This window comes from Balearica regulorum, chromosome 16 (genome assembly GCF_011004875.1).
Source record: "Balearica regulorum gibbericeps isolate bBalReg1 chromosome 16, bBalReg1.pri, whole genome shotgun sequence".
Taxonomy (NCBI): Eukaryota; Metazoa; Chordata; class Aves; order Gruiformes; family Gruidae; genus Balearica; species Balearica regulorum.
In genome coordinates this window covers 14,603,146-14,627,092 of record NC_046199.1, presented here as the reverse complement: position 1 = coordinate 14,627,092, position 23,947 = coordinate 14,603,146, and the positions used below count along the sequence as shown (strand labels likewise).

The window sequence follows — 23,947 nt, the reverse complement described above, 5'->3', positions numbered from 1 at the left end:
AAGTTTAAAAATAGCATTAAAATGTGAAAACTTTAGTGCAAACGGTCAGACCACTGTAGCAGTGTTGAGAGAGAGATTGTCTTTTATTGCCCGAATGGTAAATGCGTTGAACTGTCTTGCTAAAATATAAACCCTCCTGCCCAAAGATTTTTGAAAGAGCAATGAGAATTTCTTAGTGGTGGTTTATGTTGGAGCGCGAGCTTTTTAGATGAAGTGCTTGGGACAAGTTTTGAAGCTTATAGCTATTTAGACTGAAAAAGGTTGAAAAAGAGCTTTGACTAAAAGAGTGACTTATGAATACAAATAAAACTTATACTCCCTTTTTACATAGAAGCGTATTTTGTTTGAGCCATATTTTTGAGGTTTTGTACAGTAAGAAGAGAAAATTTATCAGTACTAAGTGACATGTTAAAATGTGCAGGAAAAGACTTTGCTTCCAGATAAGAGTTTGGTGATGTGCATTCTGTAGCAGAAGCCCTGAGGATCAGGAGGTTTCTGCTGCTTCCTGTTCCTCAGGAAGAGTTATATGTGACATGGGAATCATCAGTTTAAATATTGCACTTCTGAATAGGATGTTCTCACCTGTTGTTGTTTTTAATTCTCCAACAGACTACTTAAACTAATAGACCAAGCAAGACTGTTGCTACTCACTCTTTTTGTATTTGATAGGATCTTGTAGGTTATGAGTTAGTGCTAATCTGTAGATTTTAGCAGGGCCCAATGTTTTGGAACTTCTGTTCTAACTGGCTTCCTGATTCTTGCATGGGCAATCTTTGGTGCCTGCTTGTTTGGAAGTCTGCTATTTGACAAGGATTATGCTTTTAGAAATGATGGAATAAAATAATTACCTAGCAGTGTATAGCATCTATTTGACCTCACTTTTGAGGGGGTTGAAAAAGGTGCCATTACCAATATTTGATGTTGACTCTCCTGTCTAAGAAGTTACTATTGGTGCAATAGTATGCTAGAGGTAGTTTGGAGAAAGGTTAGTGGTCATTGAATCTGTGGTGGAAGTCCTCTTGGGAGTTCAGATATCAGTCTGGAAGTGAAGGACAAGATTACATTTTAAAATGTAATTTCTTGTATCAATGCAAAATTTACTTTGGAATTGTTTTCAGAGTCAACAGACTCTGAAAACGCATTTGAAATAGTACGCTAACTATTAAAGTCTGTGCCATATAAAACACTTAATCAAATGTTTAACTTAGGCACATGTTCAATAGCTCTATATCTGAGACTTTTTGAAACAGAAATGATGCATACATCTTTCAGATAGAGAGTTAATGTGAGTGCAGTATGTTACAGAGCATAGTGTCCCTTTGAACAAGGTCACATTGACACTGTATGCTCTTAGATCAACAGTCACCAAGAGTTAGTAAATGTTGGTTGCCGAGATCTAAAAGTTGTGATTGATCTACTCATAACATGATAATGCATGCAGAACTTAATCAACACTTTTTATATATGTTTAAATGCTCTCAGCTTTCACAGTTTTGTTACTTAATTTTTACTGCTGTTAGAAGTAAAAAATCTTTCAAGAATCTAATGTGGTTATGGTAACTCAGAATAATGAGCAGAATACTGTTTCTTAGTGATTGAGAATGGGGTGGTTTAATTATGATTTTCCTGGGGGTTTTATGGATGTAAAATTTTCTTTAAAATAGAAAATCCTTTAAGGAAGGAGGATCATGCTCCAATGCTTTTCCTGGATTGACATGGGTAAAGTCATACCTAAATTATATTTTAAGAGGGGGTTTTGTGCAGATTTCTTTTTCCCGATTTGACTGGTTCTTTTTCTGCAAAACAAGCCTATGTTGTATAGCACCTTAGTATTGAATTTACCCTTTTAATTCAATTCATAAGTGACACACAACAATTGTTCTGTGTGACAGTGATGGAAGGTGAAAGCTAATATACTGGGTTTGCTTCAATGACGGTAACAAGAAATGTTCCGTTCACGTTTTAAAAGACAACATGGAGTGGATAAATGCCGGCAGTGCCCTACAGTGGATTGGGTGTGGTTTGGAGAGAAATTACTTATGAATATTGCTATGATTAATACATGCCAGAGACCCATTACCTTCAGTAATGGTTTTCAGAGGGACTGTCAACAAGCTCAGTGTGAACAAGCTGCACGGCTTCCCCCCACCCCCCTTTATTTCCCTCCATAACAAAGCATCTCCAGCAATATTTAGCCACAAGATAAGTCCTGGATTATACATGAAACTGAGTACAGACCTTTGGGTTGAGTTTGGAAGTTTCTGTAAATAAATAGGGGCCAGATGGTCTTTCTTTAGGTTAAAGTTCATTTGAAAGAAATTATGTTTCCAAGAAACTTGTGTGGGAAAATGAGCAGTACAGTTCCAGGAACCTGGGAATAAGTTTGTAATGAGAAACTTTCATGTTCTATTGTTGGGTCATTTGTTGATTCATTTGATTTTTTTGGAAAAATGCTTAATCTGTAAGTCAGTTGTTATAGGAAAACTGAGTGATATTTTGGGTGCATCTTGAAGTTTACATCTAAATTGCTCCTAGACATTTATTTATAATTTGTGAGCTTATAAGTAACAGGGTGTATTATATTAGTTCCCATCAGCGTTTATGCAAAATAATTGGGAGTTTATTTGGATTGACTGGAATGAAACTTTTATCTGCATTCTTGCCAAAATACTTCTAGAGGAGGATGAACAGTTTGAAGTGACTTCTCACAATTCAGGTTTCTCCTTGTTCCTTTGCATCAGTAGCACCTAACTAAAGACCTTTGGAGACAGGGTGTGGAGGTTTAATCACATGGAAGAGTCGCCATCTTGTATGAAAGACCACCACCTGTATCCTCTCTATTCCCTCATATTCCCCCAGTGTTTTTGGTTGCACAAGCAAACAAGGAGTCCTGAAGGAGAAAGAGCAACTCTTGCCTGGAAAAGGGCCAGATCCTTGTTCTTTTTTTATTCCTGTTTCCCGGGTTTACCAGTGTTGTGTGTTGAAAGCTGCTTCCTTGCTGTAGACCAGTAAGTGCTGCATTTTGTCTGCAGCGGGTTTAGGAAATGAGATGCTTCTCCTAGTTCTGCTAGGTGTTACCTCCAATTGCTTCAGACTGCTACAAGGTTCAGGGAAGTCTTGTTTCCCTCTGGCAGGTACACTGGGATTAGAAGATGGCTCTTCACTCAGTTTTCCTTTGTTCCCTGGCCTCAAATGTCCCATGTCCCCTGCAGAAACTCAGAAACAGGGACTTAAAGGTAAACATGCATTGCAGGACCCTCGCTCTGTTCCTGGCACACACACCCTTTTCATTAGGAACAGAGCCTGAGCAGTGCAAGAGTGATGTTGCCATGCTACACAATGAAATTAAGGATGCAGCTGGCCATGAGGGGAGGAAAAAAACCCACAGTGAAATGGACTGTGTCTGAAACTGGTTGTCACTTGCTTATCTATAAGCTCTGAAATTTTAGCATAACTTCATTATTCAAAATATTCTGTTTGATAAGACATACAGAAGACATGACTAACTTGTGCTCTTCATATTTTGTCTTTGTTCAGTCACTGCTTCCATTTTATTATTTTCATACCAGTTAGGCCTTTTTTTGGCTGCAGACATGAGGAATATGTATTTTTCCAGTTAAATAAGATTATGAACTTCCCCCTTGTCTTCAGTAAGTTACAGAATTAGACATGCCATTTTCTTTAAGAATTAACCCATTAGCAGTTGTGGCACTTTATCTTACTGTAATAAGTAAAACCTGATTGTTTCACTGGCAGACTGGTGGTACAGCATTGTGCTCACCCTCATGCTGTAATGCACAGAGTGAAGTCTATGGCTAAAAATGTTAATGGTTTCTGTCAGTGTTTTGAACACTTGTTTAGATGTTCATTAAACGTTCAGCTTCATGTTGAAGTAGTTCTCTTGCTGCAAACGCCAGTGATCGTCAATCGGGACTTCTGCCTGGTGCAGGACTTTAAGCCTGTAGCGTCTCTCTAGGCAGTCCATAACAAGTGGGTATGTTGCAGGCTCGAATTTGTTGGCAAACAAATGAGGTGACTCAATAATCCACTGCAAATCCCCTAGTCCGTAGACACAAATATCTCTGATGTAATGACCTGCAAAGAGAAATTGAAGGTATGTGAAGCAGCAGAAAGCTGAACAGAATAATTTTAAAAAATAGTTTTACTTTGTAGTGTTACTAACAAGAATTACCTTTTGATTTCACATAGACCATCGTTGAAATCTGTTGGAGGATATGCTAGATTTTAAACGTGAAGGTGAGGGTTAGGTTTTTTACTTTACACAAGTGGATACATGTTACCTTCAGCTGCTTCATTGCCATGTTGCTCTGCTTAATACTGTGTCTGATAGGTGGGCATGCTGAACTTCTATTTCTATTCTGATACCTGTTTAATCACTGCTATGCTGAGTTTATACAGTTACATATTTTACATTTTTTTTGCACGCTTTCCATGTGTTCAGCACTATTCTCCTTTTTTATTCTTGTTCAAATTGAAGAGGTTTAACCCAGTGTTGATGAAAGTCTCTGACAAACACGCTTGTCAAGTAAAGCCCCTACTCCTCACTGAGAACTGATCAGTCAAGTTAATGCATTGGTAATTGGAGGTTGAAAGAACAGTTGCCAGTGTATGGATACTGTGATGATCTTTGCAAGAAGAGATCAGAAACTATTTAGATTGGGTACAGTGGAATAATTTAGTCAGATGGCTTGCTGTTTTATTTGGTACTTACAAAATAAAATATGTATGACCACTGTGGCACATTTAATAGCTAGTTTAAAGCATAATACGTAAATTGCAATGAATGCTAGTTGGTGAATCAGATTTGGGTTTGTGAGCAAACTCCCATTACCTTTGCAGCCCTTGTGTAGGGTTCCTTCTTGATCCTTCCATTTAATGGCTCGAATGTGTCCTTCCCAGTCTGCGTTGGGTGTAGCCCCTGGAGCATCTTTAAAAACATAAGGTTCTGATAACATTTCTTTCTACTTATTGCAGGGAAAATTTTCACTGCTGAAGACTTTTTAAATACAGCCACATTAAATATTTATTTACATCATAAGAACAGACATCATTCTCAGTTTTACTGCTTTTTTTATTCCTTGTGAGCGTGAGCTTTTATGTAGCAAAAAAAATTTACTTGTTTTAATCAACATTTTTCTAGCCTTGTAGCTAACAGTCTGCACCATAAGTAGTACTTTTCTGGAATCAAGCTTTGTTTCTCAAATGTCAGGAGATGTGACTGTTTGAAAGGGCAGCATCAAGGCTGAAGAAATTACCATATTTATGCAATGCAACTCAATGAAGTGGCAGCGTTAAACTCTGAATTGGAGGTCCCTAGCTCTCTATGGCAGACCTCCCAATGCTGTCGGTCCAGGGGTTATTCATAGTAAAGTAACATACATCTTACCATTTAAACGGTTCAGTGTGACCCAGTAGTGTTCATCCGGACTGTACGTGTCTCTTGACCATTCAAGCAAATCTTTTGCACGTGCATCAGTCAATGTAAACTCTACAAATTCTTTAGTCAGTATGTAATAGGCACTACCAAAATATATTGTCAAATTATATGGAGGTTTAACTTTTATATTCTTTGTCGGATACACGTATGACATTCCAGAATGTACATATTCTCTGTAACTAACCTGCGTCCTATGTTTCATATGAAGTGGTTGGACTACCCCGGGAGTCATATTTTTACCATTCCATTTACTTTTGATGTATTGTATAATGTCTTTGTTTGTCTTAATGGGATAATCTTGACCACATAGATTAATAACATAATTCCACTGAATTTTGGAATGAACTAGATCTCTCATGCAATTAATATCAGCTTGTAATCTTGAAAATCCTGCATAAACAACATTTTCTCTTTTTGAGGAAATAAAAATATTTTCAAAGCAATTAACGATGTTTTGTACAGCAGCTTTATAATATTTTGGTGACTTTTCATCAACATGTATGCAGTAAATATTCTGAGGCATATAAATAGCTCTTAGCAGCTTTACAAACATTTCCAGCTCCTTGTGAATTGTGATAATGTATGCCAATGAGAAATTTCCTTCTTCATCTGACAGTGGTCTTGTGATAAAATGCAGAGTCTTCAAAACCATGGAGCAGTTGCACGAAGTCTGAATGCAGTTGAGTGGTTTAGGTTGGTAGATATTCTGGCAAAAGTTTCCAATTTTAAAGGCAGCCGTTTTCCCCACAAAAAGAGCCGAACAAAGTTCATCCGGGTAAAAACCACACTCTGCTATATTTGCATTAAATTTTTGTTCATTTGGCTCTTCAGAAAGTGTATCCTTTAGGTAGATAAAAGTGTAGATGAACATACAGACAGCAATGCACACTAAAAATCCTGATTTTGTTGCGTCAAGTGGGTTCATCTTTTATTTTCCAGATACCGTCTTCTCATCATAGTTTAATTAAGTGTTCAGATTATCTGAAAGGAAAAGTGAGATAAAGAGGAGGAGAGAACCTTTTTGACTTTTTTTTAATAGATGACATGTTAGTGATGCACTTGTAAATGTTGAGATTATTCTCTTTCCAGTTACTAGGAGGGACTGTGTGTGTGCCCACATGGATGCTCGTGCTGCAAGTGCCACTGGAAGTGGTACTTGCAGAGCCATGAAGCAGTCTGTCTAGGACAAACAAAATTCCCCAAAGACCCCAAATTGCTTTTTATGCTTTATCACTTGAGCAAGCGGGGGACCTAGCCCATCGGATAGAAGTTTCTTCTTCTGTGAGGCAATGTGTGTGCCAGTAGTTGAGTCCAGTGCCACAGGCTGGCCAGGTCTGGCTTTGGAATTGGGAAGGTGTGAGCACTGTGTGCTAAGGGAGAGCTGCTGCTGAGATCTCCTTAAGGCCTGGGAAACCTTAAGTTCTGCCGGAGACCAGAATTCAGTAAATTAAATCAGCAGAAAATGTATTAAATAAACAAAAGGAAGAGACAAAAATGTAATCCAGAAAATACGCTGGTTTTTATCCTTATAGAGTCAGCAAATGTTTCTAACTCTTTGAGAGGGATTTTTTTTTTTTTTTTCTCTGACATCTTTGTATTAGTGCTTTGGAAAACAGAATGTGGGGACAACGCTCACCTATTTTTAGCATATATGTATATCTTGAGATAAGTAGGCTACTGCCAGTATTAGCATTCAGAGATAACTGTAATTTACATTCCTATTGGCATAGGAGTTTTTCCATTGTGATTTTTTTTTTTTCTTATGTATACCTTGCTCAAAAGTCAAATGAATGAGAGTGCAGGAGTCCTGAATCCCACAGCAATTACGTGAGGTCTATACCAACTGCTTCAAGGATAAAGAACTTCCTAGAGAAAATTCTAGGGTTGAGGGAAGGGTACATCTACTGCCATTAAGCTTAATAGTAAAATTAAAGAAGACTTTATTTTTGTTTTAAAGATAATTAATTTTCTCTTATTCAATGAATTTGTTTTTAACAAAATTTGTATTTCACCTGTAAATATTTCATGCTTTGCAGCTGTCAACATCACAGTGTGTTTGTTATTAGGTCAGACCAGAGACAAGCATAATTTTACAAAGGTAGTTTCTGCTGTAGTTAGAAGGCTCTACGTTTTCATTAGAAAGAAGTGGAAAATACTTTTTTTAATGAAAACTCAGTATACATCTGTCTTAGAAGCTTGAAAATAAAGAGGGCGTTGTAGTTAAAATAGAAATGAGGCATAGAATTTTAAAAGCATTAAAAATACAGAATTTCAACCAACAGAATGGATACTTTATAATACCACAATTTTAAAATCTTATTAGGCTGTTGGGAAAGAATGTATTTATCTTACTGTCCTTACTGGTATGCACTGGATTTCATGCTGGAAGAATGCCTCTTTTCCACTTAGCATTCCAGAAAGTGGAGTTGGATGTTAGGTGGAGGGTTCATCCATTTTTTTGCTTCTGTGTTCTGTCAGCAGTGTGCTTCAGTCTGCATTGAATGCACAGGTCAAAGAAAAACGTTAGGAAATCAGGTCCCAGAGGAATATTTTTTTTCTTCACAGCTCCTAAGGGATACATTTACTGGGTAAACAAGCTTGATGCGAGTCTTTCATCCATTTGAACGAAAAACTTGAGCAAATCAAATCCACTTCAACCTTTCAATATTGTGTGGAAAGGAGGAGAAAAGGAAAGCCACTGAAAGGTGGGAGCCAGGATTTTCACAGGCAAAATGAAATCTGCCCATGCTGTAGCCTGCTGCCAGCTGATTCCCAGAGCCGAGAACAGATTTGCATAAGGGCCATTACGTACCCAATAGCAGAAGTTAGGGAGAGGGAGTGTCTGTTGGAAGCACTGATTTTTGTGGACCTTGAGTCAGAAAAACTGTTTTATTCTGAGTCAATAATGACAGGAGGAACATTGAGGGTGTTCTGAATTAGTGAATGTGATGTGATCTCTGCGGTACATCACAGACCAGGTTCATCCTGGACATAAGAATTACAATGAAGACACTGAGCAGGTATAGAAATACTTGGGACTTTATACCTGCTTATAATATAGAACGTCTGTACAGAATGAGTGTGCTCGTCAGTTGTTTTGGGTTTTTTTTCATTAAATACATCTTTGTGGACAGGTTGCAAAGGATCATTCCCTGGGGAACCAAGCTATAACCTCTTTGCTTCATATACTTAAATTTTTATTACACTTCAAATAACAGCTTCTAGGGATGTTTCAGGTTGTTAAGTGTTTACTATGGATTTTTCCTATTGAACTGCATGGCATCTAGAAGCTGTATTTTATATGGGAGCATAAAAGTACACAAACGCCCCGTTATCAGGTGAGAAGAAACAATTCTTTCTCCAGTGTTAACATGTTTCTGGGGAACAACTAAATGATGAAGCCTTGCCTACAAGAACAGGATTTGACATCTTTCAGCCTCAGGGTATATTATAGAATAAAAGCATTGGCTTTCTGTTAGTGTTTTACCAGATTTAGAGCTAGAATTGCAGCTCTTAGTCCCATTGTGTATGAAATTTGCCACTTAGAAGAATCCTCTAGCCCCTGTGCTATTGTCTGCTGTCAAGGACCGTGCTACCACATTTTCTCCTGCCCTTAAAGAGCAAGATGTCCTACTGTTGAGAAGATCCACTGTCCAGGCATAACGCAGTCTCTTCCTGTCTTGCCTTTTAGTTTTGTTAGCAAGAGTGGCGTTATAGGTATTTATTGTTATCAGAGTGTCTCTCTGAAACTCAACCTTTTCTATGTTATCGATAGGTTTTGTAAATCTGAAGGATGAAGTTGTCTTAATTTTTAAAAGTGCCGAGAGTAATGTTTGATGTTCTTCAAAAAACACCCTGTTTGTAGGGAGTTTCAAGCACCTTTGTGACTGCTTTTATGGATATTACTTAACAGAAAATTGTTGTTGTAAGCCTAAGTTCCTCCATCTTAAAAAGGTGAACTCTAGAGAAAAGTGGAATTGTGTTTATGCCTGAAAACAAGCCTGTGAAATCCCATCTCAGTTCCTCAAGATCCCATTAGCTATGTATTCTGCTGTGCATTTCATAGTAACAAATGATTGTACAATTCACAGTTTCTTCCTACCATAGGATTTTGGACTGCATCATTGCACCTCTAACTGTTTTGTCTGTTCTCTTTGCATTTGCTTAATATTAAAGTTTAGATAAAATTTAGTTCATATGACTTCGTAATTCAGTGAAGCAAATGACTTAGGAATACTTTGTCTCCTAATGGTTAAAAGGCATTAACTCCTTATTTCCAAATGTTTTTATGTCTGTTTTTGTCTGAAAAGTGTTTATGTAGGCATTAGCGTAGACATTTTATAAGCAAGTGAATACTCAGTCTTCTAAAAATTTAATGTTAAAATCATTGCTTTTTCCTTTGCTTTTTCCTTAAGCCTGGGTCAGTATGCAGAGTCTGCTTAGCTGTTGTGAAACGTATCAAGTAAAAGAAAAAATTGCTTCATCAAACCCAGTTAATACTACCTTAGAAAATTTAAGTAATTCTTACTTAAAAATATTGCATCAGTATTTACAGATAAATATTAAACAGATTTATGGAGGTTTACCTGTTCATCTTTGCTATTGTTTTCCTCTGTTGTGTTTTTTGCTTGCATAGTGTCTTTGACCTCATAACAATTTAAAACAAATACTGTGAAAGCTATTTAAACCATGATGTTATAGGGCTGTAAAAAAAATGAAGTTGCTTGTAACAGCATAACAAGTATTCATAAGTATTGTGATTTTTATGATACAAACAACGCTAGTAGCAGTGACCTCCACCTTACGGTACATCTATGACAAAGTAAAAAAAAAAAAAAATTATTACCCTTATTGGAGATTTGAGTATTTTTTTTAAAGTGAAATTATCTTTCTGAAGTGAAAATATTTGTCACTTTACAAACATTAAAGCATGTTGTGTTTTAATAAAGGAAAAGCAAAAACCCGAACTCCTACAATCTAATTTATTCAGGCTTACCTTGTACAAAATTAGCCAGGAGACGGCAGCATAATAAAAATAACTAGAGGGTCCCATTGTCCTTCAGCAGAATTCAGACAGCATTCTTCATTCTGTCGCTTGTGTGGAGATCTCGTGTAAGTGAAAGGGTTTAAACATTAACGTGAATGTTTTCATTTAAGACTTCATCTGGCTTCCCGCACTGCTTAGCATATTTATTCTGCAGTAATGCTGTTTAGCTTCAGAAATGTCCTCTGCTTCACAGTAATGAGAGAAAACTTGAGCTTCTCCAAATTTCTGTTGCCACTCTTCTGAGAGAGCCTTTAAAGGACTGAAATCAGACTTTCAAATATGTAGAGTACATTGCTGATGATTATAAATAGTATTGCTTTACCTCAGAGGCTTTAACCTCTGCACTGCTAACGGAGCATGCCGGATGATGAGAACTAGAAAGGAAACAAGCCCTCCTCCTCCTCCTCCCCTGGTTCTTAACTGTTTGCCTGCTGAAACTTTCCAATTTGCAGCAATTAAGTATAGCAAAGAATTGCCTCTGGTCATTTCTAGTAGCTGGAAGCAAGTTTAAAAGAGAAGAAATTAAATATCTCCTTCCAAAACAGAATGTTTACTGTGTTACTACTTTGATAAAGGTTCTTGGGGTTTTTAATACATGAAAAGTTAGCAGCTTAAATTTACTGGAATTAGGAAGCTTTGGGGTTCTAGAAACGACTAAGAAGGCTGGTGTATTTTGGATACATTCAAATAAAAATAGCATGCTAGTCAGAAATAGACAGAAAACCTCAAAGTAAACTCAGGCACAGCAGCAGGTATGGCAGAGACAGAGCTTCCCTTAAAGTCAATACCAATTTTGTAAATAGAGATTTCTGCTTGGACAGTGGGTTTGTAGTAGGTGCTGCAACTGCTGAGTGAAAGTTCACGGTCTGTGAGTTAGGATGTAGGGGACTTTCCACTCTTCCCACGTTATCATTTACTCTTTGCCCTATTGTCTGTCTGAGTAGCGTGGCAATGTCAAAAATGATGTTCATCAAATCTTACACTACTGTAATGAATAAAGCTCTGGAAGAGTCTCTCTCAAAGTGTGCTTTTAGTTAACTGTTGCAAGGGACAATAATCTTTAATCCATCAGCTGGTGTGGCTGGTAAGTGAACGGGGATATGGTCCTTGGTTGAATAGGATGTCTGTTCAACCCTCTTTCTAAATACTCCCCTGCTCAAAAAGGGACACTCAGGTTGTGGTCACACGTGTTCCATAAGCTGGTGGGAACTGTTGTGGAAGAGTATTCATGTCTTTATGCATTTCCTAGTAATGGTCATATTTAGGAGGACTGCAGGAGTTAACTTACTGTTCATAATTTGGGAAAGAGGTTTCAGGTTTCTCATAAGACATTAAACTGTTAACATCGATGTAAATGTTTAGATATGAAAACATATTTGCCTGTTGTTTATTTGTATTAAGACTGGAGTATAGATGGAACTACATCTTAGATGCTGCACAAAAAAAAAAAATGCTGTCAAAAGTAGTTTACAGCAAGAAATAAAGTACAGCCATTGTTTTATGTAGCTGAAACTTAAGAAGAAACTGTAAACTTCAGAATTCAGGAAATCATCTGAAACTAAGATTTCATTATTACTAAAAAAAAACCCCTTGTATTTTATTCGCTAACAAAATTAATGGTAATCCTACTATATTAAAATTACTTGAAATTTGAAAGGTCTTCATTATTTGAAAAAGTCACTTTGCTATTTCTTTGACTGGTTTAAGGTTAAAAGATTATATTTATGACTAAGCTAATGTCTTCTACAGCTCGTAATACCTTTACTGTTCTTACCATTTTAGGTCTTCAGGTTGTTTTTGGTTTTTTTGTAAAGTTGATTTGTGTGTGTGTGTATATATATATATACACACACACATGGGATATGTATAGTGTGTAAATTTATAAGTATCAAACTTTGAAAAGTTTTTGCTCATACCTGCACACCCCTTAAATAATTCCTTGATGCAAGCATGTTAAGTCATTTAGATATAAACAGTTTCGAACATGCTTTTGTAATTGGACCCTGAAAGGGCTTTTAGACAAAAATTATGCTGCTTGTCCAGCCTCTCCTTCAGTTAATATCCCACTCTTCTTTAATTACAGATTGAGTCTTGCATTCAGATCTGCAAGCTGCTGTTGTAATGCTTTTGTCCTTTTCAGAATAGTTCTCAAGTTCAATCTCATTTAGGAATTTCATCTATTCAAGGTGCTGCAAAAACATCAAGGAACTACAGCAAGCACCTTCATATGTATTTTAAATCCCAATATAAACAAGATGCAGCAAGGGAGACCCTGTGATATCATAAAACATCTGCCCCAGAAGACCTTAATCTGAAGGAACAATCCTTCTGAATTTGCAAAACTGAAATTTCTTTCTGCTTTTTATCTCCATATTTCAAAATGTTGAGATAAAAATGTGTCCTTTTTTGCATGAAGGGATAAGTGAGCTTTTTAAAAATCAGAATTAAACCTTTGCATCCAATAGTACCGACGCTTAAAAAATGTTTGATGCAGGTGTATGATGTAACAACAAATTGTACCTACTGGAGTTAGTGGAACCTGGGAAGGTGGAGTTGATTCTATGCCTATAACTTGCTATGCTGCAAGTATGTTTGGAAGAGTATGGGGTCTCTGATGTAACCTGGCTGTTGTCACGGCAAAATATTATCTGTTTCAGTGAGTGGAAGGAGGACACTGTCTTTATTTCCCTGTTTCTTGTAAATACTTTTCATTTTAGAACAGTTCCACCTGTGTTTTTCAGATGGGAACCTGGATTTACTTGCTTTTTCAAAATGCAACATTTATTGAAATTAGAGTCCTTTGACATAAACTTTTGTTTGGAGGAAACTTCCACTTGTTTTTGTATGCCTAACAGAGTATGTTTTAAAAAATTATTGCAGAAATTACTTTTAAAATCACTAGCCTCTAGGAGGGTGCTGGTCTTTCATGCTGTATTCAGAAAACACCCCACTAGAAATGAATGTGTAGGGCTCTTGAGAATCCAGACAGCTACCAGTCACTCCTGCCTCAGTATGAAGAGCAATTGTCATGATTTTCTAGACTTCTCACTCACGAGTGTTTGAGATTATACTGAGCTGGTATTTCTAACAGTAGCTCATTGAGTAGCAATGGGAAGATTTAGGCTTCTCACCCATTTCTTGTGTGTCACTTCTTATTCTGTCTGACTTTCTTCACATGCATCTCTCTAACCCTTGCTTCTCCTTCTTAGTATCTCTGAGCACTTGTGTTCAGAATCATTTTTAAACTGTGCTCATCACTTGAGCAGACTGTAGTCAAAGTACTGTCCATATGTCCTTTCATTTGTTTAATTCCTACTGCAAATACATGAGTAACCTTTCTAAACCTTTGTTTAGACAACAGAAGAGTAATGACAAAGGCAGGATTATAAACTAATCTTGCAGATTAACAGAAAGCTTCTGGATTTAACAAAATAACAAAAAAAAAAAAAAGGGAAATTGAGATCTTAGAAAAGAAAACTTCTTAGTCAATGTGCTGGCTTCACCGGATGATAAAAAATGTGTGCAGTGAAACAGCTGTGTCTTCAACCAGAAAACAAATGTGGAATTACATGAAGCACATTACATGCATTATCCAGATTAATTTATAAATGTACTTTGAAATTGGTAGCATTTACTAAATCAGATGAAGGACAATGAGAAGGCAAGGCTGGATTAATGAATAATGCTGCTTTTATGACTCCTTTTTAATCTTCATAGTCTAATAATAATAACAACAAATAATAATGCAAAGCAGGTTTTCCTGTCTATCTGTTGGGAAGAAAAATTCCCTGGTGCTGTGTAGAGGACTCACACCTTTGGTATTTCTTCAGTAACACCTTTGGTGGTGTTCCTAGTCAGTGTAAAGGAACTGCTCCTGTCAGTTGTTTCTTGTATTGCTAAGTTGAAAGATTCTAGAGCAGAGCGGCATGATGCTTAGATCTTAATCAAATACATTCATAACTAAAAAAAATCAGAAAGTACCTTAGTGTTCTGGTTTCTGGCTATGGGGTTCAGAAAATTGAGTAGATTCTAGTTAGGACTACCTTGGTTAATCTAACCACTGTACATTTTATGCTAGTAAAACAAGGAACCCATGAACAGAAAATACCTTTTCTTTAAAGAAAAAAAAATAGTTAAGAGTGTTGTTTATAGTGAGTGACAGTGAAATAAATATGCAATTTCCATAGCCCTATTACACGGAATAGGGCTTTGAAGAAGAACAAAATATTTTAATATTTCTAAATTCTTTTATAATTTGCTGTGCAGACTGATAACCCCATTTAAAAGCAGCTCACATATTGAAAGTTCACAATTCACTAGTAAGATGAGTATTTATTCTCCTTTTCGTGAAGTGAGATGCTATGAATCAGTATTATTTTGCTCAGTGGTAAAAACAGCTGAGGTTTTCCCTTTGACATTTTAGGTGATGTTAGACACATTAGACTGTGTTAAAAGAGAAAGAACTATTGGACAGGACACAGCGTCAAAAGGAAGGATTGGAGAGCTTAAACGTAGTATTAATTCTAACAAAGGTTCAACAGCATAAAGATCTTGAGAATATGTACTAGTTTTGTCCTTTTATTTTTTTTCTTGAAGTGTGGTGTTCCCTTTCAAGAGGAAGATGTGATTATCCTTAATGGTAATAAAGAAGATGTGGAAGTATTGAAGAAAAGAATGGAGGATAGAAGACTTAAAAGTAAATTAGAAAAGGTAATCTTTTTATACATTATTTAAAACAAAATTGAAAGAATTCTTACCTGTAATGCCATCTGCCCTTAGATCGCATAGCTTTGTCTGCTCATCTTTACGCAGGCTGGAGGCTTTAGTCAGTAAGTTGTGTTGTACTTCAGTGCTACTTTTAAAAGTAATGGATTGCATGCATGTTTTGCTAACAGCATATTGAAGTTGTATGTACTGAAACTAGCAGGCAGTGCATAACTCTCTGAAAATCATAGAATTCAATGCTGTGGCTAAAATCAACAGTGTGCCAGCTTATACTTCAGGTTTTTCTTGAAACAAAGACCTTGTATTAGTTAATTCTAGTAATGGGCAAAATCTTTCCTGTATTTGGTATGGTAGTTCCTGATGGCAGGTTATTAGCTTTTTGATCTCTAAGTATCCTCTACTGGGCACTGTCAGAAATGGAATATTGGGATCTGTAGATTACTGGTCTGATTCTGTAAGAGCGCTGTTTGGAAATTTTGTCATATTTTGTGATTCTTGTGGTCCTGAGTGCTAATTCCTACCATACTGTTGAGATCTTGGCATTTCTTTTTTATTATTTTTTTAATCTGACCAGTCAAAATGCCATGGAAATAAAGTCATTGCAGCTCTGCTATATACTCTACTGCTGTCACGTCCCACCTGTGGGGAGGGGGGAGCAACTAAGATTTGCAAATCTCCTTAGCGTGAACTAAGGTGAGATAACACTCAAGGTCTGTACATGGACATCAACTTCAGTAGAGACACAGAGAACAAATATTCTGTTAATGTTGGCACTCTCACAGTTAGATCTACCGAAGCTATGCGGCTCTGTGGGAGATCAAGGTGGGCCTTGTGTTACTTAGCAGCTTTGAGGGAAAGGAGAGAGAGAGAGGAAAAGAGAGAAATAGAGATAGAGAGATCACCAGTCCTGGATCCAGCGTCAGACCTGCCGATGGGGGTAGTCAGCGTAGAGTGAGTCCCCCCGCAGATATGTACGTGTCCCTGTTTATTGGCCCCAGTTCTGGTAGTGGTTGAGACACCAGTAAGGCGCAACAAGTAAGGCACAAGATGACTTTTTTAGGGCAAAATCAAGAGATGTGACACCAGGCCCCTCCCCACGACTTCTCTTTGTCATGTCTCTCGGGGTGTTGTTCAGGCTCACAGTTCTTGGGGCTCATCCCTTACAGCTGCTCTGTGAAGTAGTGGTTGTTCTGTGGGACTGAACTGTCAAACGACAGTTCTGCACATGGGACTTTTTTTGGCATTGCTGTTTTTTTCTGAACTGGCATTGCTGTTCTGGAGGATGACAAAGCAAGCAAAAACTTTAGTGTTAACTCACTCCAGAGTGCAGACAGATTTAGCTGAATCTCAAGAGCATGAATCATCGTTGTCTGACAGTGAGCAACTGAGACTTTAGATGGAGGTTGATCATCTCACCCGTCACTGCGCTTGATTTTTGCCTGCCTGTAGGATTAGATGGCATACAAATGTTTTCCAAGATTGTTTTGAAACGAATACTTGTTTACTTACCAGCGAGCATGTGATTCCTTCTCATCGTAGGGTCTTTATTCATCTGCACCAATACAGCATCATTGGGCCTGGGCAATAAAAGGAGAGGATGGTTACCCGTAGATATCCAACTGTTCCATTTCCTCTCTGTTCATAGCCTCTACACCTAGTGTCCCACACCTTCTGGCGTAAGAGTAATACTGTAAATCTTACGCTGTCTCTTCAGAAGGTTTTTTTCTTTTTTTTTTCCCCCAGTACTTTGTAAATAAATGTTTGAAAGAATTTTAAAGATAAATTGATGCTAAAATGTTGCAGTTCTCAGTAGATGAGTAATCAGCCCCCAAAATAGTGGTTGTTTGCACTCGATTTCTGTTAGGAAGGTGGCCATAACAAAGCATCTATAGTTTTGGTTCAGATAATTTGGAATAGTCTGAAAACTGGTGCTGTCCCCAACTTCAGTGCAATGAAGAAGTACCTAAGTGTGCTGAGCACTTCTGTCTCTTACAGTGTCAGCACAGTCACTTGTGGTGGCAAACTAAGGAAATCACACTTTGGTCTGTGGCCTCTGTATGCTTTAGCTGAATATGCAAATATGTGTGGGGTTTTTTTAGTGGGGACTTATATTACAAGCAAATATATATTGCAAATCTCTCCATAGAGCTCTTCAAGTTCTGCTGCCTTTTTGCAGTACTGCCTTGCCTTGCTGCACCAGCCGATCTTTTTGCAGGTAGAACCAGTCTTCTCTGCTGTCACTGGCACAGTCTGAGATCTGTGAGCTCCAGTCCCAGTATCAGAAGACAGTTTCTAGTTTGGGCTCTGTGGCACTGCTGTTAAGACCTCTTCCTCAGTTCCTTCTTTCAGCTGGGGGAGCAGTCTGAGCAGACCTTCTTCCTTTGGAGCAGGAAGCACAAAGCATGAGGAAGACGCAGCTAGCACTAGTATAAATAATTATTCAAGCTCAACTATGTTATGTGTACCCATGATGAAGGATACATAATATATATTCATCATGTATAATATATGCATGCATATATTTACAAACATCTCATTTGTAAAGCCACCCATAATGACAAAGGTGGAAGCACCCTGAAAAGGGTTTTTTCATGTACACTGGAGGACACCAGGAGAGGCAAGTTTGCTCTCCGCCTGGTAACCCTCTGCCACCACCTCCTGGCTGAGCTTTGCAGCAACATGTGGTAAGGCATTTTTTTCCTCAAGTGTTAGTCATATACTTGACAGCATGGGTTCTCCTAATTTTTACAACACATTTAAATATCTTTATTTTCTTTGAGTTTGTGTAGGTTTCTTGAAGTACATACACCATTCTGAATGTATACAGAGTCATCGTTTGTGCTAATAACATCAACAGCTGTTTTAATACAGCTTTCTTTTTCAGCTTGGCATTAATATAATCAAAGCCAGTAAATGGCATTCTTGTTGCTGTTGTTTGGGGTTTTGTGTTTTTTAATCGGGACAAACATAAATTAACTTGGAAAATCTGGTCCACAGATGCTTTTAAAAAATTTGGATTAACTATTTGCATCTTTTCTTCCCAAGCAACCCTGCAACAAAGGGCCCAGTTATTGAAAGTTACCCAGGAGGGATTTTTTATTAACTAAATAAAATTAAGTGGATATGAGATGCAGGATTATTCTGAAATTTTTATTGAAAAAGTCTTTATTGATTAGTTAACTGTGTCCTGTTTAATATTGTGCAATTTACTGTCCTGTCATGTGGGTTCAGAGTATCAGATTGTCTTAATGATGGTAACACACACACCCCCTGCAGAGCATACAAGCCAAAATACCCATTCCAGACAGTTGCATTTTGGCCTGCGTGATTTTCTTTAAGGTGCCATCAAGGTTGCCAAAGTTGTTATTTTTCCATATAGAAATAATACCAAAAGTGTGAAGTAATATTGTGAAAGGAAGAGTTCCACTGTGTAAGACATAAAACTTGGAGTTGTGTGTCTATCAAATACAAGTTGGGGATTGTATATCCTTTCAGTACGTTACAGATTTCTGCTTGTGTTGTTTCAGAAATCAAAGAAGTGTAAGTCAGCAGAACCAGCTTCTCGGCAAGACACTGCTGAAGGTAATGTCACAGCTACCAATTATGTGTAGCCTCTGAGTCATGAAGCAGACTCATGATTATTATTTTTTTTCTTCTTTTTCTTTCATAGATTGTCCAGGTCCATCAAAGGCTAAGAATGGAAAGGATTGTATCAATTCCAGTTCTGGGGAAAAGAGGCAGATTATCTTCACCAAAAGTTCAGGTTGGTGTTTATTCTTTAAGCTAAATGTGAAAAATGAGAACAAATAGTTCTGCTTTGAAAAATATTGTAGGAGAGGTCCTTCTCTGGCTATTTTGTACCATATTTTTCAGAAGCTACCCTTTCCCTTTTTTTATCTTTCTCAGTAATAAAAGGTCAGCTCCTGTCTTCAAGGGAGCCATAATGTCATGGCTTACTTTTTCAAAGAACCCTCTCTTTCAAAAGCCTGTCCTAAAAGGCTGCCTTTCCAAGCTGGAGTAGTAAGCTGCCTCATGAACATGCACAAAGCTCCTTGTTCAATAGAAACTGTAGTCAATTTAACTTTTTCTTAAAACAGCTCTGTTTTACAGTCTGTAAAATCTACAAATCTGACTCTGCAGAAAGCATGCAAGGGCTTCTGTTTGTCTGTTTTTCCTTATTCTGCCCAGTTTGCCTTTGTCCCATCTGCTATCCATCATCCTATACTTTGAGTAAATAGCCCACAGAGTAGGGACTGACTTCTTGTTATACTTTCACAAAATACCTAAAACAACAGGGTCTCCGCTCACGCTTGTGACTGGCGAGTGCTGCAATGATGCAGATAACTAATAAAAATAATAAACACGTTTCACCACATTGCATTTTTTTCACTACGAAACAAGCCAGATTTGCTTCTTCATGTCATGCCAGTATTGCTGTGCTTTAAGTTGGTGGAACCAGCTTGAGTGAATGAGAGTAGAGATTCTTACTCACGCAGTGATGCAGTCGAGGGTTTGGTAGATCTGTTTTATTGGCTAGCAGTTAGTGTGAAGAGAATTAGTAGTTGTTTTCCTGAAGTACAAGTGGTCAAAAAATCTGTTTATGGCGGTTTATTTCATTGAAGTGTGTTAAAATGTCCCAAGCTGATGACTTTTAGTCCTGCATTTGAGCTGCTAATTTGCTGTGTGTCACTGGGAGCAGTGGAATATAACTTCAGGATGCTCTGATGGAGATACAGAAGTCATGCAGCTATGAGTAAACTTGGCAACCCTTTAGTCCAAAGGATGGTGCCCTCTCTTTACTTAATATATATTGTTATTTAATGTCTCCAGTTCATACTGATGTTTTCATACAGAACTATAAGAACAAGTGCATGTTTAAAGTCACTCTGAGATTTCTGCGTGAATTATTCAATTGTGTACATTACAGCCACAGAAAAAGTCAATGTAAGTTGTTTGAAGAATGTAAGAATAGTTAAATGGTGAACTGTAGATGTGAACTATGTGAGAAGCTGGGAGAATTTCCATCAGAAATGCCTTACCTGCCCCCTACTGTCTGTTTTCATAAAGGATAGACTTTTAAAAATATTTAATTCCAGATGATTATAATTGCTCTTGGATGCTTAGGAACCTAGTAATTCTAATAATGTTTGGTGTATTTTTCTTTTCCAGGAGTGTAAAATAAATAATATTTGAATTGTCAGGTCATTGGTTTATGTTTCTGGCAGCAGTTATATTGACCAGCAAGAGATTAAGAGGAGAGAGGGAAAGTAAAGAAAAATCCATGGACGTGGAATACCAGTAGCATAGGAATTAATTTATGAACATGACACCCTAAGGTTTCTGGACTCGCAGCATACATATTCATTCGTTCAAATCCAGTGTTTGGTAATTCTTTCCAGACAGCTATTGATGGCATTAAAAGCACCATTCTCCAAAATCTAAAAAAGGTCTGCTCGAGGATGATTTGGGATTGCACATGCAATTCCTGTGACTACATGCAGATATCAGTTAGTATATTTTCAGACGGGCTCCCTACAAGCTATTTACGTGCTGTTGTGCTGAAGTTAAACTAAATATGTAGAGTTTCTGCAGACTTCTCTGTATTCATTTTCTTGCACAAGAGACTCGACACACGCTTTTCAAAGCACTGTCCTTCAACTTTGGAGAAGATTAAATAGTTAAGAAAAAGAGTTTTGTAGCAGTAGATATAACAGACTGAGAGGGATGATATCAGAAACAGAGGGATGGGCGTTTTCCTATCCCAAATATAAAATGATGCAGACTATTGTTATTGGTCGTAAATGACTTTGCAAAGAATAAAGGGAGGAGATAGATTCCCTGGGGACAGTATGTCGCAAGTTTAGCTTTTGCCATTTGATAGCTAATTTCTAAACAATACTTCAGGGTGGTGGAATACTTTCATGGTTCTTAAGACTAGAGTTCAGAGCCGTTTATCACTGAGAGGAATAGATGTTGTCAATACTGAATTGCAGTGCAAGGGATTTACACAAGGAGGAAGGAATTCCTCTCTCGTCAAGTTTTCTAAATGTGTTTTGAGCATAAACTATAAAAGTTAGGAACAATTACGGGATATGTTTATGGTAGGCCTGAAAAAATGTATATACTTCATCTCTGTACATGTTATTTTTAAATATTTTTCCCGTCTTTATTTAAATACTTTTATCAAGTATAAGCTGTCACGCATGCTTCATTCTATTCCTTTTTCTCTATCAGATAATGGAAATTCATCTGTACCAGGAAAAGTCAATAAGGCTTCTGCTACTACCACGAAGAGATCCATTGCAGACAGTGAGGAGAAATCTGAGGCATACAAATCTATTTTTACATCGCACAGCTCAGCAAAACGTTCAAAGGAAGAGTGTTCCAACTGGATTACTCACACAGCATACTATTTCTGAAACAATGATGAGCCTGATCGTAACATTCATCACTGCTTTCCTTCCCTAAGGCTTTTTCTGTACAACTCTGATACAGAACTTTTGTTGTAATCTGATGTTATCTGCAATTATTCCGTTTATAAACTAGTGAATAACTAATGAACTTGTGTTAGCTGCAACTTCTGTTAAATAAGAAATAGATGGCCAGAATTCACGTTGTATCAGCAGACCTCATTCTGAAATGATGGATTGTTTTCCTTTTTTCCTCCCCACTGGATGCTGTCATCCTTAGTCACTCTAGCTCGCATCCTCAGTAGTAGGAGTGAGGGTAGAAGGCCCTGCCTGCTGTCCTCTTCTGTTGATATTGGCTGCAGCTGAACTTAGAGTTTTCAAGTTATTAGTACAGAAATTCAAACTTTTTGAAACTTTCTGACAATAAAAAGAGCAATAATGCTTTTCTTTTGTACTAGCCAACTGGGCCCTCAGTAGAACTAGTATATGTTTCTTAAAGGTTCTGTAGGTATTTTCAAGTAATTTACCTTTTGATGGAATATATGAAAGCATAATTATAAAAATGTTTGTACAACATTCTTCTTGCACATATTGTTGTAGCCTGTTTTTAACAACAGAGTATTGACTTGTAAATCATTATCTATAAAGATGAGCCTGTAATAGTCAGGCTGGTTTTTTTTCCCAAAAAGGTTTGGGGGATTTTCTTTGTGGGTGTGTGTTTTAAAATTAGAAGTATCAGGGCTGAGCTTTCTTTCTTTTGTCAGAGGATCAGGATACAGTGGAACAAAAATATGAGTTTCCTTCCTTTTCTGTTGAAACAGTAAGGTTCTTTGTACATCTCTGAGGAGCAATTTGCCACTTTGAATTCTGCAGCTTACACAAAAATACGAGCGAGAGAAAAACGGGTGGTAACAGAATAGGAGCAGGCGCATCTTAGCTGAGGTTTTAGGGAGAAACAATGGGTGCCAGTGTCAAAGCCATTGGTGGCTGATGGAGGGAACCCTGCGAGGCTGGAATTACCTTCTGGGAACGCTTTTCTTCCACTAAAATGTCCCGCTTTCACATCATCTGTAGTACACAATGGCTTATTTTCTGACATAGAATCCTTAACAGCAAACAACTATTTGACTGTTAATTGCTTGTTACAGAAAGATGTTAAGCACAGTATGTCGCTCAGTTTTGCTTTTATATTTATGCTTTTTATCCCTGTGACGTTGACTTAAATAAAACTTGCTCCTGTCATGTGATGGTGGCACTTAATGTTCAGTTGAACAGATCTACAAGTGTTTATTTTGTCAGTGTTAGGACAGAATAACTTTTTGTGGGCTTTCCTTTGGCCCTTTTCTTCTCCACTTTTTTCCAAATACGGGAATCCCTTTAAAATGTTAATGTTGCATAGTAATGATTTAGTGGCTGAATATTTGAATCCAATAATACCTACATGAAATGACCAGAGGGAGGGATGGAAGCTTTTCACCTTCCTCTCTTCCTCTTTTAAAATTAAAATATGCTTTTATAATCTTGGCACAAACTAACCAGAATAGAAATGCAGACAGTGGGATGCTTTTAAAACCGCTGCGTGATGTTACATTGTTACCTTTGTGTGTGAAAATGATTAATTATCATCATAATTTATTTTTAAAAGTGTCCCCCATTTATAGTTGGCAATAGTTGGAGATTCAAATGCTGTGTTTGTATTTGCGTAGGTGGTCTCCATGATTCAAGCATGTTGAATGAAACTGCTAGGATTTTATTATTATTTTGATAGGTATAATTAAAAATTGGCTTGTTGTAGAATTTATATGGTGGTAAGCATTTTTGTTTTCCAAAGATGTGAATGCATGTATACATCACATCAAACAGTTTGAGGTTTACTTGAGCTTCCAGGAAGCACTCAGCCACGTTTTGTATGCATGTCTGGTAATCGGCTTTGTTTTCCCTGCTCTGTATTCTTTTCCTCTTCATTATTATCCTTTATTATTTGTTAGTTACAGATAATGAAATTACTGTACTAAAAGATATACTATGGTATCTGTTTTGACAATGCAGGCTGAAGTCCTATTAGGGTTTTATAGGAATGCATTTTCCTTCTATTTAAATCAGTTATAAATCCTTAGGGGAATTCATGCTTTTGAGTTAGATGGTACTTTGCTAAAGAGTTTGAGAAAACAGAACATGCAGTTTTGCTTCCTTTTCTTGATATGTTAAGCAAAGTCCAGCCTCTGACTTGGTAACAGGCTTTCCTGCTCGTCAGGGCGTAACAGTGACTTCTTTTGTTCAGTCTATTAAAATAAGTTCATGACTGCT

At 37.3% G+C, this 23,947-nt stretch overlaps 2 protein-coding genes across 4 annotated transcripts in view; one reads left to right on the top strand and one right to left on the bottom strand.

Annotated features, from left to right (window-relative positions):
• RTF2 (replication termination factor 2) overlaps positions 1–23,441 on the top strand; it is a 30,292-nt gene extending 6,851 nt beyond the window's left edge. The window contains exons 6-9 of the mRNA XM_075768981.1: positions 15,102–15,215; positions 18,758–18,812; positions 18,901–18,993; positions 21,465–23,441. Coding sequence (XP_075625096.1) covers positions 15,102–15,215; positions 18,758–18,812; positions 18,901–18,993; positions 21,465–21,649 — 447 coding nt within the window. The 3' untranslated portion in view covers positions 21,650–23,441. The remainder of the gene's footprint in view (positions 1–15,101; positions 15,216–18,757; positions 18,813–18,900; positions 18,994–21,464) is intronic.
• LOC104630994 (putative beta-1,3-galactosyl-O-glycosyl-glycoprotein beta-1,6-N-acetylglucosaminyltransferase 7) lies at positions 3,511–10,962 on the bottom strand. Of its 3 annotated transcripts, none has more exons than XM_075768978.1 (5): positions 10,455–10,962; positions 7,811–7,950; positions 5,408–6,439; positions 4,853–4,948; positions 3,511–4,095 (listed from the first exon to the last, which is right to left on the bottom strand). In XM_075768978.1, exons 3-5 carry the CDS (start codon positions 6,381–6,383, stop codon positions 3,869–3,871), a joined length of 1,299 nt encoding a protein of 432 aa, XP_075625093.1. In that variant the 5' UTR covers positions 6,384–6,439; positions 7,811–7,950; positions 10,455–10,962; the 3' UTR covers positions 3,511–3,868. The 3 variants fall into 3 exon arrangements, with proteins under 3 accessions (XP_075625093.1, XP_010296191.1, XP_075625095.1); XM_010297889.2 differs by having other exon boundaries at positions 7,820–7,950; positions 10,455–10,959; XM_075768980.1 differs by lacking the exon at positions 7,811–7,950.
• Positions 23,442–23,947: the final 506 nt, after the last annotated feature.

Bases quoted from the DNA above. Each gene is read 5' to 3' on its own strand.
- LOC104630994 (XM_075768978.1), bottom strand. From the start codon at position 6,383: ATGAACCCACTTGACGCAACAAAATCAGGATTTTTAGTGTGCATTGCT. The intron at 4,949-5,407 runs GTAAGATGTATG...ATGTTTTTAAAG, and splicing joins CACACTGAACCGTTTAAATG to ATGCTCCAGGGGCTACACCC. The intron at 4,096-4,852 runs GTAATGGGAGTT...TTCTCTTTGCAG, and splicing joins CCTACACAAGGGCTGCAAAG to GTCATTACATCAGAGATATT.